The 14521-nt window shown below is 42.3% G+C and overlaps 1 protein-coding gene across 15 annotated transcripts in view; it reads left to right on the forward strand.

The window, feature by feature from the left end:
• Positions 1–14521, forward strand: part of Afdn (afadin, adherens junction formation factor) — a 116203-nt gene that overhangs the window by 74797 nt on the left and 26885 nt on the right. For 8 of the 15 annotated variants that reach the window (XM_042672382.1, XM_042672385.1, XM_042672386.1 and 5 more), the window contains one exon: positions 1637–1723. In XM_042672382.1, the coding sequence (XP_042528316.1) occupies positions 1637–1723 (87 nt within the window). Of the gene's footprint in view, positions 1–1636; positions 1724–7172; positions 7266–14521 lie in introns of all 15 variants that reach the window. The other 7 variants (XM_042672377.1, XM_042672380.1, XM_042672376.1 and 4 more) reach the window with 1 other exon arrangement.

The following is a 14521-nucleotide window of genomic DNA, read 5'->3' on the forward strand; positions in this document are numbered from 1 at the left end:
TTTGCTTACACTGAAAACTGATATGAAAGGAAAAATTTTAAGGTCATTTTTAAATAATTTGATTCAAACCTCTTAAGAGGATGATGTATGTCTATATATATGTTCTTTCTGCCTACTCATGTCTATATAGTTTTAGGTCTAAACAAAAAGTACTTTTAAAAATAAAGAATACTTATGCTCACAGTTATGTCAACTTTCATATATATTGTCAGAATATTAATCTGTAGTCTTAACAGACTTAAGAAAATAATTTTGAAACAAAATCTTTTCTAGTCCTTTCTACTTTATCCTAAATGTTTATCAAGTTATTTGCTCATGTTTTATAATACAGTGAGCCTCCCTTATATGCAGATTTACTGCATGTATTTTTGCCAAGCATAGTCAAAACAATGATAAAGTCAAAAGATATTTCAGAAACAAATTTCCACATGAGAACTATACGGTAAAGTTTGACACAAAGTTCTTTTTTAGTACTGCATTATTTGTTTTTAGACTGTGAGTGAACTGAATGTTTCTCTGCCTTTAATTTTGTGAAAATCTGCCACCCAAAAAGTAAGGTAAACGTTAAAGGCAGAGAAACATTCAGCATTTTAGATCAGTGAAAACTGGACGTTGTGGGAAGAATTAGTCAAGAATTCTGAAATGTGTGCATCTTGAGCATTCTAGTTTTTCCTCACTTTCAGACATCTACCTGAAGATACCAAGAGTCAGGTATTTGGTATGGTTACCATCTTGGAGAAAATTTTACTTGGTTTCACAAGTATTTCACAAGTATTATGTATACATAATAGGGTTTTATTTGTTGGTTTAAACTTAGAGTCTTTTGCATTCTAGGCAAGTACTCTACCAATTGAGCAATGCGCCCAGTCCAAGGATGCTTTTTTGTAGGTTAAATTCAAAGTAATTTATTTTGGTTTCTTAGCATAGTTTAGATTTGAACATAAATTAGAGCCATGTTCAAAAATTGAATTGATATTTATTCTTTTGCACCAAATATGTGATCACAGTTAATTCCTACTAAAGAAACCATATTGCTGACATTTTAAAATTGATCTCTGTAGCTATTTTCAGCCAAATCTGAAGTAACCTCACCTACTTCTTACCAGGTTTACTAGAAAAACAAGTACTTTCTTAGAATCACTGATTCTTCATCTTCCTAATTTATCAAATTGCTAAGGAGGCAGATTTAAAATTGGTTTTGATTTTGGAAAAAAAATGAATATCTAATTTGTTGTCCTCCAAGTAAGTAGTGTTATAGGCTTGGTTACTTGCCTTCTAAAGAACTTTCTGTATAATTACCACATTTTCTGACTTTTCCTATATTTGGTTTGTAAATATAAAACTATACATATAGTGAGAATGTTTCTTGCTAAAGTTACATTGCATTTCACTCCAAATACTACACAAATTACTATCTGATGAAGAATTTACATTTAATTACATAAGCTCCGCTTCTCCAGACTGTTAATATGATGGGTGACTTTATTTCCATAGATACAACCATCATGAAGAGTACAAAGTTGTGGGTGTCTTTTACTCATTCTCTTTTCCATTTAAAATGCAGTCGACTAACTTTGTACCCACATGGAAATACCTTCATTATGGCCAGAAAGTAACCTCTGTGTTCATTCTGTAGGCTCAGCCTCTGAGGAAGGAACCAGAAATCATCACTGTGACCCTGAAAAAGCAGAATGGAATGGGCCTGAGCATCGTGGCAGCAAAGGTAGGGACAGTGAGCCCTGAGGATGTGCCTACCCTGAGCCAAGCCAGCAAGGGTTAGGGCTGCTGGGCAGGTGCTCTTTTCCCTGCGTGGAGAGGGAGTGTTCAGCTCTGCTTCTGGGGAAAGAAATGCGCTGCATAAAGGAAACCACTACACCGCTGGAGTTCACTGATTGATGAGCTCCTGGGCTGTGTGTTACCTGTGTGTCACCAGCAGTCTCAAAGAAGCTATGCTAAAGGCAAGAGTTGTCAGCACAGTAGGGAAGGATCGTAGCTCTGTCACCTCGCCACAGCAGATGTCAGAGCTTACAGCCTTGAGTGCAAGTAAGGGACACGGGAACCCAAGCAGGTTTCAGGCTCTCGTCTCTAGGCATTCCTTCCTAGAGGATGGCTGCATATCATTCTGCTCTACTACCCTCTTATAACCCTTAGAACCTGAGCCCCTTCACCCATTACTGTGTAGCAGATCTTTTTCTGTCAGCTATAGGAAACTAATATTGTCACTTAAAGCTTCTTTCAGCAAGTTGGGACTGTAGCGTGAAGTTTGCTTGTATTGTTCTTCAGCCTGAAGACATAGATATTTTCATTGGAGTGTGATTTTTTTAAGCTAATCTTAATGACTAACATTTTAATCAACTATGCTAATATTTGGCTTAAAGTAATACTTCAGCAGCTATCTAAGGAATATATGGCTAGCAAACACCGTTTAGCAATATGAAAAACCTTCTGAATTCCACATTGCTGAGGTATTCTGAGAAATATGCTTCAATTGAATTATCTCTATAGAGTTTTAAAGTCAGGTACGTATGTACCAGAATTGTATTGTTATGCATATGAATTAGAAATAAAGAGACTGTCATTCGACACCATTTCCATTGTTTTGGAACCTGCAGTGGTTAAGGTTGTACTAATAAGTAAGCCCCTCCTCCCTTCTGATTTATAAACTTTCCATTTCATATGAGGCCTGGGGGCAGCATGAAGTCAACATTGCATGAAATGTATGCAAGGTGAAGAGCTTGCCATAGTCTAGAGTCATGGCTCTTAAAACTAGAAGCAGGTAGCAAGCACCCAGGCCTTCTTCGTATGAGATGCTTGTGTATTGTTCCTGTTCTTGGAATCCACCTGAGACCGAGGTCAGAGGATAGCCAGTTCAAGACTGGCCTGGGCTGTATAGCTACATCCATTCTCAAAGAAAAGTAAAAACAATATCATTTTTAAAAACACCCTAGTATTCTACTCTGCCAGGATTTCCCTGTTAGCTCATATTTCCTGTCATTGTCCCAGAATCAGAGCAGATCCCTTTTTACTTTCCGTTCTTTACATAATGAATTCCATTGTTAAGATTTTACTCCCTTTCCCTGTTAGTCATCTCTGTAGCATTTTCTCTCTACCATCTCCACTTCCTAATCCAGTCCCTGCTGTGTGATAGAGAGAATTATTTGTTGACAAAATTGAATAAGATTTTTCTTTAATTTTAAAGAATGGGCATTTTCTGTCACGTATTTTTGAAGTTTACTATAATAAATTGTCTATATATTAAAATAACACTGTTAGATATGAGGAAAATTTTATTCATACCAAGATCTAGTAGAAATTCCATGACAGCTTTAACATTTGAATGATTTTGAATCATAGGATGTGGGTGGTAGGCAGACATGGGTCATCTTGGAAGAAATGGCATTTTAGCCAATGCCTGAAATATAAGTACCTAGAGAGAAGGCGTGAGAGAAATGTGTGATGGAGAGAGAGACGGCACAGGCAGGTTGCGTGCCCTGTTTACACAGCCACTGTCAGAGCTCTGGGTGGACATGTGGACAAGCTTGCACTTCCTTGTGTCTGCACTTGAGAGAAAATGACAGAAGAGACGGTGATGACACTGACATTGGGGAAGCTTCCTCTGGGCCCAGTCCGGGACTGTGGACAAGCTCTTTGCAGGATGAACTTGTGTGTCCGTCATCTAGGAAGTTCCAAGTCATGTGGAGTCACCTGTGACAGGCACTGGGTAGATGAGAGCCTCCTATCCTCCCCAGGCCAGATTTCTGCTTGTCCCTGTCATCCTGATCACAGGCCACACTTCACATGATTGAGAAGTATGAAAAGAAAGTGTCAGCCTGGCCTTAGTTTTCCTGTTTGCCTATAGAATTTTCAGGAGGGAATATATGTGGTATGTGTGTGTGTGTGTATGTATGTATGATGAATATGTATGATACATGTACATGCACACATACACACATGTGTATCCACACCTATCAGGATCAATTCCATGTACTCTAGTAGATATACATTGAGGACTTAATTCTGGGTATGTAGCTCACCTAACACACACAAGGCTCTGGAGTTGGTCCTCATTACTGCGAGGAAAAGCAAAACAGCTTTAGTTTCTATACTTCCTATTATGTATATAGTCCTTTTGCAAATCACTGTTTTGCTTTGTTTTTTAAGTCTCTCAGTCCAAAACAACTTTCTTTGTATATATTCAGGTCTGCTTTCTGGTTTCTGGTCTGGTGTACTGACACACAAGAAGCCTCATTTCTTTACATTGCAGAGGGAGGAGGGAACTTGGGCTTCACTCAGACTCCTTGTCTTCTCCTGTGTCCTCTGGTTGTTCATCTACATGTTGACCTCTGTCCTTGTTGGGCTAGGACAGAAAGCCAAGCTTAAACAGCCAGCCTTTGTTCACTTATGTGAAGGTGTAGGCTAAAGAAAAGGGCATTGCCCTACGCTCTGTTTTCCCCAGGGTATTTCAGGCTGAGATAATGAACAGGTGGCAGGTGGAGAAACCTGTCACTGTAAGGAGCCCTGCTTGAAAGCTGGGTGTGTGGGGGGGGGGGCAGGGGGAGGAGTGGAAGAGGCACCTGGCTAAGGTGCACACCTTCTGCTAGAGAGCCTCGGTGGTGGTACCCCAGTCCTGGGGTGGTGTGCTCCTGAACTGCTTGTACCTGGCATCTCCCTGCGTGTGCCCTGTGCTGTTGCATGGTTGTGGCACACCAGGTGGTAGCCCTGCATTTGGTCACTTGTACCCCAGCCTTAGCTGTCACTCCTCTAGGTACCACTTGTTTGTAAGCAAGGAGGCCTGTTAAGGAAAACAGCCCTCTGTACCTGCTTTGTAGAACAAAGCTGTGTCATGGATGAAGTGATGAAATCCTTGCTCCTACTCAGCTGTAATAGGAGGATATAGTAGGTGTTGAGGTGGCACAAGTACTGATCTTCATCAGCCTCACAGAATCTTGAGGAATCTGCAATGCTACGCAGACCAGGTTCCTTATATTGTTATGAGTAGTCAAATAAATGTAAATAAGAAAGTAGCTAATTGATAAAACAATATTTACTAAAGAAGAGATTAGAATGTTCATTGTGTGCAAAGTAGAGTGTGATTTTTCACTTTTCAATCTTTAGTTTTTTTCTTGTTTCCTATATAAAGAAAGGTATTCAAAAGATTCGTAGAAGAGATTTGAACAGCGGAGTTAACGGTGTTCGTAACTGTAACACAGTTAGATCATAGAATTGTGATAATAGAGTTTGGTAAGAACAGAGTTAAATAGACACAAGGCCAGAGGAGAAGTTTTTTCCAACCAGATGTGATAGACAGTCTTTTCAGGACCCACCGTTCTCCAACTTCTGAGGTAATCTTTCCCCCTGCCATCTCTCCCTCAACAGTCTACTTATTACAGCCCCTCTGGAAAGAAAGGGACCAGGACTGCTGATCCCTCAGAGCAGGGTGCTCCCCAAAGCATTGACGGAAGGAGCCTGAGCAGGAGGCACGGCCTCCTCCTCTTCTCCTGAAGGTAGCTTTCACTTTGTTCTTGTTTGGCCTCTCCAAATCTTTTCCACACTAATAGTGTACATAAACTTAAAGGTAGAAGTGGTAAAGAGCTTATGAAAAGAGAACAGTCCTAAGATAGTTACTTTTTCAGCTTAAAAAAATGGGTTTAGTAAGACGAAGCATAGGTTTAATACTCATGAAGTCTTTACCTAGCAAAATGTGTTGTTCTGCCAAGAGTATCTGTAATCCTAGTTAGCTGCTTCATCAGTACATACTTCTTGATCACTTGAGAGATAAGGCAGAAAAAAAAGGAGTGAGGAATGGCATTGTAGATCATTGTTTATGCAGGGATTCTTGAATGTCGAGTGTGGAAACTCTGCAGTGGCATCATCAGGGAAGGCGAGGTGGATGACACAGTGTTGAGCTGAGCTTGAAGGACAAGTTGGGCTTGCCAGGTTAAAGGTGGCAGATTGGAACTCTCAGAAGTGAAGCCATAAAGACTCTAAGCCCAGCCTGGTGTGAGTGCAGGCAGTGAAGGCAACCATGTTTGAAGGAGTTGGGAAGCCTCGGGAATAGACCAGACAGCAGTTGGCCGGTGTTCTCTTTTTCTGTTGTTGTTGGTCATGGAGCTTGAACTCAGGTTGGGCACTGTCTCTGAGCTCTTTGTTGAAGGCAAGTGCTCTACCACTTTGAGCCACAGCACCACTTGTGTTTTTCTGATAGTTAATTGGAATCTTAGGGACTTTCCTGCCCAGGCAGGTTTGAACCACGACCCTCAGATCTCAGCCCCCTGAGTAGCTAGGATTACAGGCATGAGCTAGCAGCTCTGTAAGTATGCAGCACTTGGCAGGTTTGTGTCCATACTGTGCAGGCAGCCATAGGACAGTTGGTGAGGATTAAGCATGGCTATTGTCCAGTACATTTCATTCGTAAGAACAATGTGAGGTTACTGATGGCCCCTGAGTTAGAGCCTTGTGGAAGGTGAGACTCGACAGAGCTGTGCATTTTATTGTATGTGAAAGGCAGCCTGTGAGTGTTCAAATGCGGCATGATGAAGTTCAGATGGCCCCCCTCTGTGGTGTGGCTGACAGCCTTTTAGCAGCACTCACTTTCCAGGTGAGAGGGAGATCTGGCAGCACAGGTGGCCGAGGCCCGCTGTGGCAGGCACGCCATGCTGCAGGGCTACCCCACTCCAGGTTAGACTCTGAGAAGCCGCTTAATGAAGGGCTGACAAGTCCTAACATTGCGGTCAGTGCTGATAGTTGGGTTAATGAATTTAACCCCATGGTATGTATACAAGGGAACTAAGGAAATGAACTCTGATTCTGTCTTGAGTAGAGGGTACATGGAGGTGTCACTAACTGATGTCTGGACCTCTGGAGACAGGGAATCTGCAGAGGGGCAGGGGTGGGCTCCTTACACTTGAGATAGAGGGAGTCTCCTCTTCGACAAGTGGGCATGTTTTCTGGCAGAACATTGGATAGCGGAGCTCAGAAGGTTAGAGACAGAGACAAGTTTTGGTGCTGACATACGGTGCTGTAAAAGAAATAATAATAGTCTGTTAAGTGGATAGTGTGCCTTTTTCAGATATGAAATACTATATTAATTAGCCTATTCTTGAAATGAGACAGATGAATGAATAGTGGTCACTGTTTTGTCCAATTACTTAATGTAGCTCATTTTCCTCCAGCGTATTTGTCACGTCTGTGATACTGAAGGAAGGCCCAGCAAAAGAAAGCAAGAGTTACCTCACGTGTGCACCCTGCAGGACAGCATGGTGCAGGTGAGAGGGGCGTGGGTCCTCACAGGTGGTAGTGATGGCGCTGACTTACCTTTGAGATGGCTGGTGCATTTTCAGTGCAGGGTAGGTCACCGTTAGGACTGCCAACCTTGCCTTCTGCTATGTCACATAGAGGATACTCTTGGTGCCTGGGCGCTACCGGCATGCTGCCCCTCTCAGATACTGTCTCTTCCAAGTGCCTCTGCAGGCCTGCTTCCTTCCCTTGAAGGCTGGTGCTGGTTGTGGTTATCTCATGTATTAAGAAAGGAGCTCTGGGAAGCACTCAGTCTTGGTCCTGGGTCACACACACAGCAGCAGTGGCTGTCTGTGTCCCTGTGGGTCTCATTTCCTTTCAGCCCTGTTTGTTTTCCTGTCAGCTGGTACGCCTTCCTATGTCTGTGTGCTTCTGCTATGTGTTCTGGGCTTGTGTCCAGTGTGGGCCTTTTCTCTTTTTTAATTGGCATAGAGCTTAGCTGCTGTAACCCTGAACTGTTTTGATGGTAATTCCCCGCCTTGATTTCTACATGGTGGTTGATTTTGATGAAGTCCAGATGATCTGTGTACAGTGTCGGCATGCAGTTTTCTTGCTGAAGCATTGGTTTTTGGGAATTCAGCGTGCTGCTTCTTACTCATCTGCCGGACAACATGATGCTTCCTGTTTAATTTGGGCTTTAAAAATATAAACAATTCCCTTTTTATTTTTCTAGCTCTTTTTTAAAGCTTTATAAAGTACAAAGTGATTAAAGAGTTGGCTCGTTGCGTAAGTCTGAAAGTTGCGTTGGTTCTAGCTCATGCCGATAAATGCTGTACAGTGTCCTAGCTTCCAGCTCAGCAATGTGGTGATCCTGGGCCAGCTGTGTTGGCTGCTGTTGAAAACTGAGAGGACTAGACGACTTTTTCATCTCAAGACACTGTTGTAGTCCTAGGGATGGAAATGTGGTTCTCTGTGGTTGGAAGGACAGCATCGGTGGTGAGTTTCCTCAGGTCGCTGTCCTCCATGTTCTTTGCAAACTGATGTTTGAAGAAGGCTTCTCTTCCCAGCTACTTGTTTAAACTTGCTAATGATTAACTTGTTCTTGCAGAACCATTTAACCAGAGCTTATAATTACACACCCAAATAGTTGTTGTTCTCTCCGTTTATGTTGTAAATTCTTAAGTTTCATAAAAATATAAAGCATATGTAAAATTCTGCAATTTATAGTATGATGAAAATTGCTTTAAATATTGGTAAGTGTTGCTGTGTAATTGGCCAAGGAGGCTCAAGTAATTTTTTGACTATGTTAGGTAGTTTTACTGTGGGTGTTCTCTCAAACTGATTTTATTTTAAGCACACATAGAAGCTGTTCATTTATAAAGTAGTAGGAATATTTTACTGTTTTATCCGAGAATGAATGTCTAATTAGAACCTTAAAATGTTACAGCTTTTAAGCTACATACTGATTTTTAGTTTTGAATCTAAGCTTAAACCAAAAGATTCCTGTGCTTTATAATATAGGCAGTATTTATAGTGTTTATTCTTACCATTTGAAAGTCTAATTCTTAAGCACACTGTAACCAGTCCTTTGAAAAGGACTGGAGACCTCTCTGTTGTTCTTTTATAGCCTTATTACACTGTATCGGAAAGACTTGGCCAAAGAAAGAGAGGCAGGATGTTCCGGTTCCTTTGAAAAACAGTGGGGAAAAGCCCACCATGGCGGCAGGCAGGCAGGCGGCTTCTGGGAAGAGCCAGGAAGGTCTTTCTCTGGCTATACAAAGTGACACAGTGTCCATAGTGGCTCTTACTTACAAATTTGGAACAGTATTTTATATTTTGTCCCAAAGGCAAAATAGCAAATTATATAAAAGACAATTCTTTCACTGGTTTTAGGATTGTGGCCTAAGTGCTGATTTCTTGCATTGAGATACTAACTCCCATTGCACTATTAAAATACATAATCATACGGTAAGTTGTTAGTCTTGTGAGTGATTGGGAGGGGAGCATTTGGTGGTGAGTTTCCTCAGGTCTCTATCCTCCCATGTTCCTTGCAAGCTGATCTTGGTAAAAGGCTTCTCCTGCCACTCACTACCTGTCACTCGTAGAGCATGATGCCCCTACCCAGCCCCTCTTCAGGCAGCAGGGCGAGGGCTTCCGAAAAGCCCCACACATGCAGTACTTAGTGACCCTCTGTGGGTCTCTCCCAACTGTGAGAATCTAAGGAAAGCTTTGCACATTTCTACCTTGTGAAATTAACGTTCCCTAAGGTTGCACATAGCTTTCAGGGTTTATGAACCCCCTGCAAGATTCTGTGGGCCCAATTCCAGAACATCCTGTCTAGTTCGTTTCCTACATTCTGTGAAGAGAGGAAGATGGAAGGTGAGGTGCATTTGTTTTGTATGCAATGAGAAAGGTAAAGGAACAGAGCTGGAGTGGAGGTTGGCTCATGGAAATCAAGCTCAGTTCCTTCATTTACAATACTGTCTGTTAGGATAACTTACTTGGAGGTTCCAAGGGAGAATTCACATAAAATTTGAATTATTAAATACTTTAGAATGTTTTTTAAATCCTAGTTTGGACTTTGGTGGTTTGTCTGGCTGGAAATAAAGTGGTAGAAACCCTGTGAGAAGGGCAGGTGAGTGCAGCCGTGCATTGCACGTGCCTTGGGGTTTCAGTGCTCCTGGTCTTGTCAGCACACAATCGCTCCATTGTTGGCAGCTGGGGAGTCCAGGCTGGGCCTCTACCTGAGAACAATAGGACCGAGCCTGTGCTGTTTGGCAGGCACATTTTCCTCCTGTTCCTTGTGTGTGTGTGTGTTTATTGTGTTTAATGATGTTTTTATGCCATTACTCATACGTACACCCACATACGCTTGGGTTTGATGCCGGGATGTCTGGAGCTCCTGGAGACTGTGTCTCCTCGCGCGTGAGGGAGACAGACCTGTACCCTTAGAGGCTTCTGGAAGGGTTGTGAGGAGAGTCGAGAGCAAGCTGTGGGGTAGCTCTGTTCCTCCTCCCTCCATCACCTTCTCATCAAGCCTCGGACCACAAAATCGGTGCGTGTCTTTAAGTTGGGGTTGGGGGGGAGTGGATGCACTGTATAGCTAGGAAGTTCCTTCTCATTTCTGGCATTTTGTTGTTTTGTCTTGTCTCACTCTTTCTAACTTCATACTGGTAAAATTTAGATGTTTGTTCTCTCCTCCCTCCATAATCCAAACATTTTCCTACCCTCCTTACTCTCTCAAAGGGAAGAAACCTCTCCACAAGGTTCATTTTAAGATTGGGATATTGAGCCGACAGGCTGCAGCCTCTGCTCAGTGTCGCCTGTTAGTGCCTGTTGGTGTCAGTCTCCGTGTTCCTACGGGGGCAGTGAGCGCTGCTGCTGCTGCGGTACCGCATCATGTTATCCTCCTCAAGTGATTTAGAAGGAAAATGTGTGTGTGTGGTTTGCTTCCACCCTGGGGCTTGAACTCAGGGCCTGGGCCCTGTCCCTGAGCTTTTGTGCTCAAGGCTAGCACCCTGCCACTCAAGCCACAGCACCACTTCCAGTTTTCTGGTGGTTAATTGGAGATGAGTCTTGCGGACTTTCCAGCCTGTACTAGCTTTGAACTGTGTTCCTCAGCTCTCAGCTTCCTGTGTAGCTAGGTTTGATTATAGGCACCTGCCTGCTTCTGATGTTTTTGAAGTGAAAAAGTATTGTCTGTGATATTTAAGTTGGTTTAAGTACATTCCAAATTTATATTTAGCAGAATTTGTCATTCCTGATGCCCTTGGAAATATTTATATAACTGCTTTCTAAAAACTCCCTTTATTTTTGAAAAGAGCTGGCTTGTTCAGTGAGAACTGGGCAGTCCTAATTGATTTTTGCTATTCCTTTAAGTTTACAAATAATTAAAATAAAACCTAATTGTGTGTTTTTAAATATAGCATGTTTAGGGACTTTGAAGCAAATAGTTATTAAAATTATTTACCCTTATATATTTATTATGGCCTATTCTCAATTTCAATGGTTCTGTGTTTTTTCATAGTGAAAATCAGTGTGATGTGAGTGTGTATATACCATAGTAAGCTCTTGTTCGGTGGTTGTCTGCATAATTCTGATTAGTTATCATGTGTGGTTCCTAGTAAACTCTCTAAGACTGAGGATGTTTCTGTTTTAGAGTAGCTGCTCAGTAGAACAACAATGTGAGGCACACAGGTAATTTTAAAGTTTTCTGCTAGCTACCTTAAAAAAAAAACAAGTGAAATTGATTTTTATACTATGCGTTATTCAATATCCTCAATGTTACTTTAGTATATAGTCAGTATAAACGTTATTAATAAGATATTTTACCACACTGTGTCTTTGAGATCTGGCTGTTAGGAGATTTCATTTCGTGCTTGCACTATTTCAGGTACTCGGTAGCCACAGTTGACTAGGTGTCTGCTGTGTGGGGCAGCCTTATCATCATTCCATTTCACCAGGACCCTTTCACCTATACAGCCTGAATATGTAGCCTTGACGGGCTTCCGGGTCCTATTTTCCTTCTTACCTAGGGAAGGGATAAAATTATAATGAGCTCTGTGTATGTGTATGTGCGCGCACGCGTGCAGGTGCATATCTGCTAATAGGGCTAATTTTAGTTTCATCTTACAAGGCTGGGTTTTATTGCACATTGTTAATTATAAGTAACAAAGTGGTTTTCTATTTCTCTAGAGTTTTTTAAATTCTGGGTTAGCACCCATTATCATTTCTTTAAAAAACTAAAAAAAAAAAAAAGAAAGTTCACTACCCTTTCTGTTCAGATGGAGTGCGCTGGTGTTGAGAGCTCCGGATAACTCAGGAATTGCTATGGCTAAGCGGGCTAGGCACCTGTCCAGTAGCTGACCAATATCAGTGGGATTCAGGATGAACGGGAGCTTCCTGTACACAGTGTGGCCAAGCTGGTAGAATGGATATCCTGCAGTTGGACAAAGGTTGTGTTTAAGAGTGAAAGTAGCCAGATTTACTTGATGGATATGGTTAGAAATTCTTTAGGGCTTTTCGTCTCCAGGTACTCTTGTATAATTTTGCTTTTCTAAAATAATTACTAGTAGAGTTGTAACTTTTCCATATAACAATTGTACTGACAACTTTTTACAGTCAGTTGTGGCTGTGAGCTGCGCATGAAGTATGCTTAGGCAGGACTCACCTGGCAGAGGTAGAAGGAAGAAGGGCCCTGTTGTGGTGGAGCCAGGCAGCCAGGTGTTCACGGAGCAGGCGTGTGCATGTAAAGAAGGAAGGGCAGCAGGGAAGGCAGCCTGCTCTTAGAATGTGGGTGAGGCAGTCCACGGCAGAAAACAACCCCTGGGTAAGTAGGGTAGGGTGTGAATGCATTTGGAAGATCCAAAGTATCCAAAGAGAAGTTGGTACTGGATCTAGTTACTTTACTTGCTAATAATCTGTCTTCTCATCTTTCTCTTCTAAGAGTTAAAAAAAAACCACATACTCAAGAATGCTTTTCTTGACTTGTAATAAGAATTGGTAACTTTCCTAGACTCCAGTGGATTATTAGAGACCCCAAGGGCTCTAATATAATCATGAGTACTTATTTCCTCAGAACTTCGGTTTGTAACAAGCAGATTACTTATGCACTCAATTTCCTTAGATTTAAAAAGAAGGAATTATAACCTAGGAATCCAATGAATTCCTATCACACACACACAAAAAAATACCATTTCTTAAATCCTGTGTGTTTTTCATTGTCCGTTACTGAAGTAAAGGGGTTCAGTGTCCCTTCCTGAAAAAGGTATGTTTGGTGCCATGGTCTCAAATGCCTAGTGTGTCTAACTTTGTAAAGAAGACATTTTCACAAAAGTATATTGCTTAGTCATATATAATATGAGCACACACTATTTACTTTGGGGGGGGGGCGGTCCTAGAGCTTGAACTCAGGGCTTGAGTGCCATTCCTGAGCTTTTTTGCTCAAGGCTAGTGCACTACCTACCACTTGAGCTTAAATTGTGTCTAGCTTCCTGCTCAGACTGGTGTGTCTAGGCCAGTATATGCCTCTTCCCCCGGCCCCCGTCTGTACTGGTCCTGGGATGAACTCAGGGCTTGGGCACTGTCCTTGAGCTTTTTTGCTCAAGACTAGCATTCTTATCACTTGAACCACAGTGCTACTTCTGGCCTTTTGGTAGTTAATTGGAGATAAGAGTCTATGGACTTTTCCTGCCTGGGCTGCCTTCAGAAGAAGGACCTTAGATGTTTGCTTCTGTGAATAGGGTTACAAACTTGAGCCACTAGCTCTTGACCCACACCCTATTTCTCTTTTGGACTGCACACTGTAAACAGGACAACAGGCCTGTGCCTGTAGGCGCAGCTGTGAGTTGTGAAGGGATCTTAGGCGCTTTTCTGCCAGGGCCAGCTTCAAACCACAGTTCTCTGGTCTCAGCGTCCAGGTAGCTAGGGTTACACATTGATACCCTGCAGTGCCTAGCTCCTAAGTCACTTATTAGGTTGTAGTTTACTGTAAGGCAGCTTAATTGGAAGCTACCATGGAGAGGACAGAATACCCAGTATTCCAGAAGTTACATCCTATAATTGTATAAGTAGCCATAATACAGGGTGTCGTAACTGCCTGGCCCAGGGAAACAAAGTTCTATAGGCACTCCAGTGAGAAAGAGATGTCCTCCTTTCCTCCTCTGAGAGAGCACATGGGGTCAGGTAAGTAAGTGTTCTGACGGTGAGAGGATTTGGCAGCTCTCAGTGAGATTAACCGCAGTATGGAGGGGCGGGGTCTGTACTGGAACTTGGGCTTCACAGCTGGAGTGTGTTGTCCAGGAGGTGATGGCATTTTATAGGCAGCAAGCTGCTGCTACTCAGCTTTGCTTTTGGAGAGAGTTTCCCGAGACAGTTTGGACTTGGGGAGATGAGCAGATCAGTCAGTGGAGGAGCTTTCCCATTTGTCAGAATGTCTCCAAAGACAGGTAACAGACAGTGCATTACTCTTACATGTTCAGGAGATTTGAGAGAGAAAACAATTCTGTTTTGCCTTGTAAGCACTATTAACAAGGTTCCCAGGTGATCAAAGTATGTTAAATGCATATATGAAATAACATCCTAAAACCATTATTGTATGCTGGTAAAAATTTTATACTTTTTTCCAAAATGAGGTATATAATAGGTGGTTTTATAGCCGTGAACTAGTCATGTGCTGTGTGCTAGTCTTCCATTCTCTGGATGCCTACCACATACGTGTCTTCTTTCTGCAACCCTAGCTTCCCATCCCAGGGGAAAGGGTGTCAGGCCTTAAAAGTGAACGTTG

This window comes from Dipodomys spectabilis, unplaced genomic scaffold, assembly GCF_019054845.1.
Source record: "Dipodomys spectabilis isolate Male_0828 unplaced genomic scaffold, ASM1905484v1 ptg000702l, whole genome shotgun sequence".
NCBI lineage: Eukaryota > Metazoa > Chordata > Mammalia > Rodentia > Heteromyidae > Dipodomys > Dipodomys spectabilis.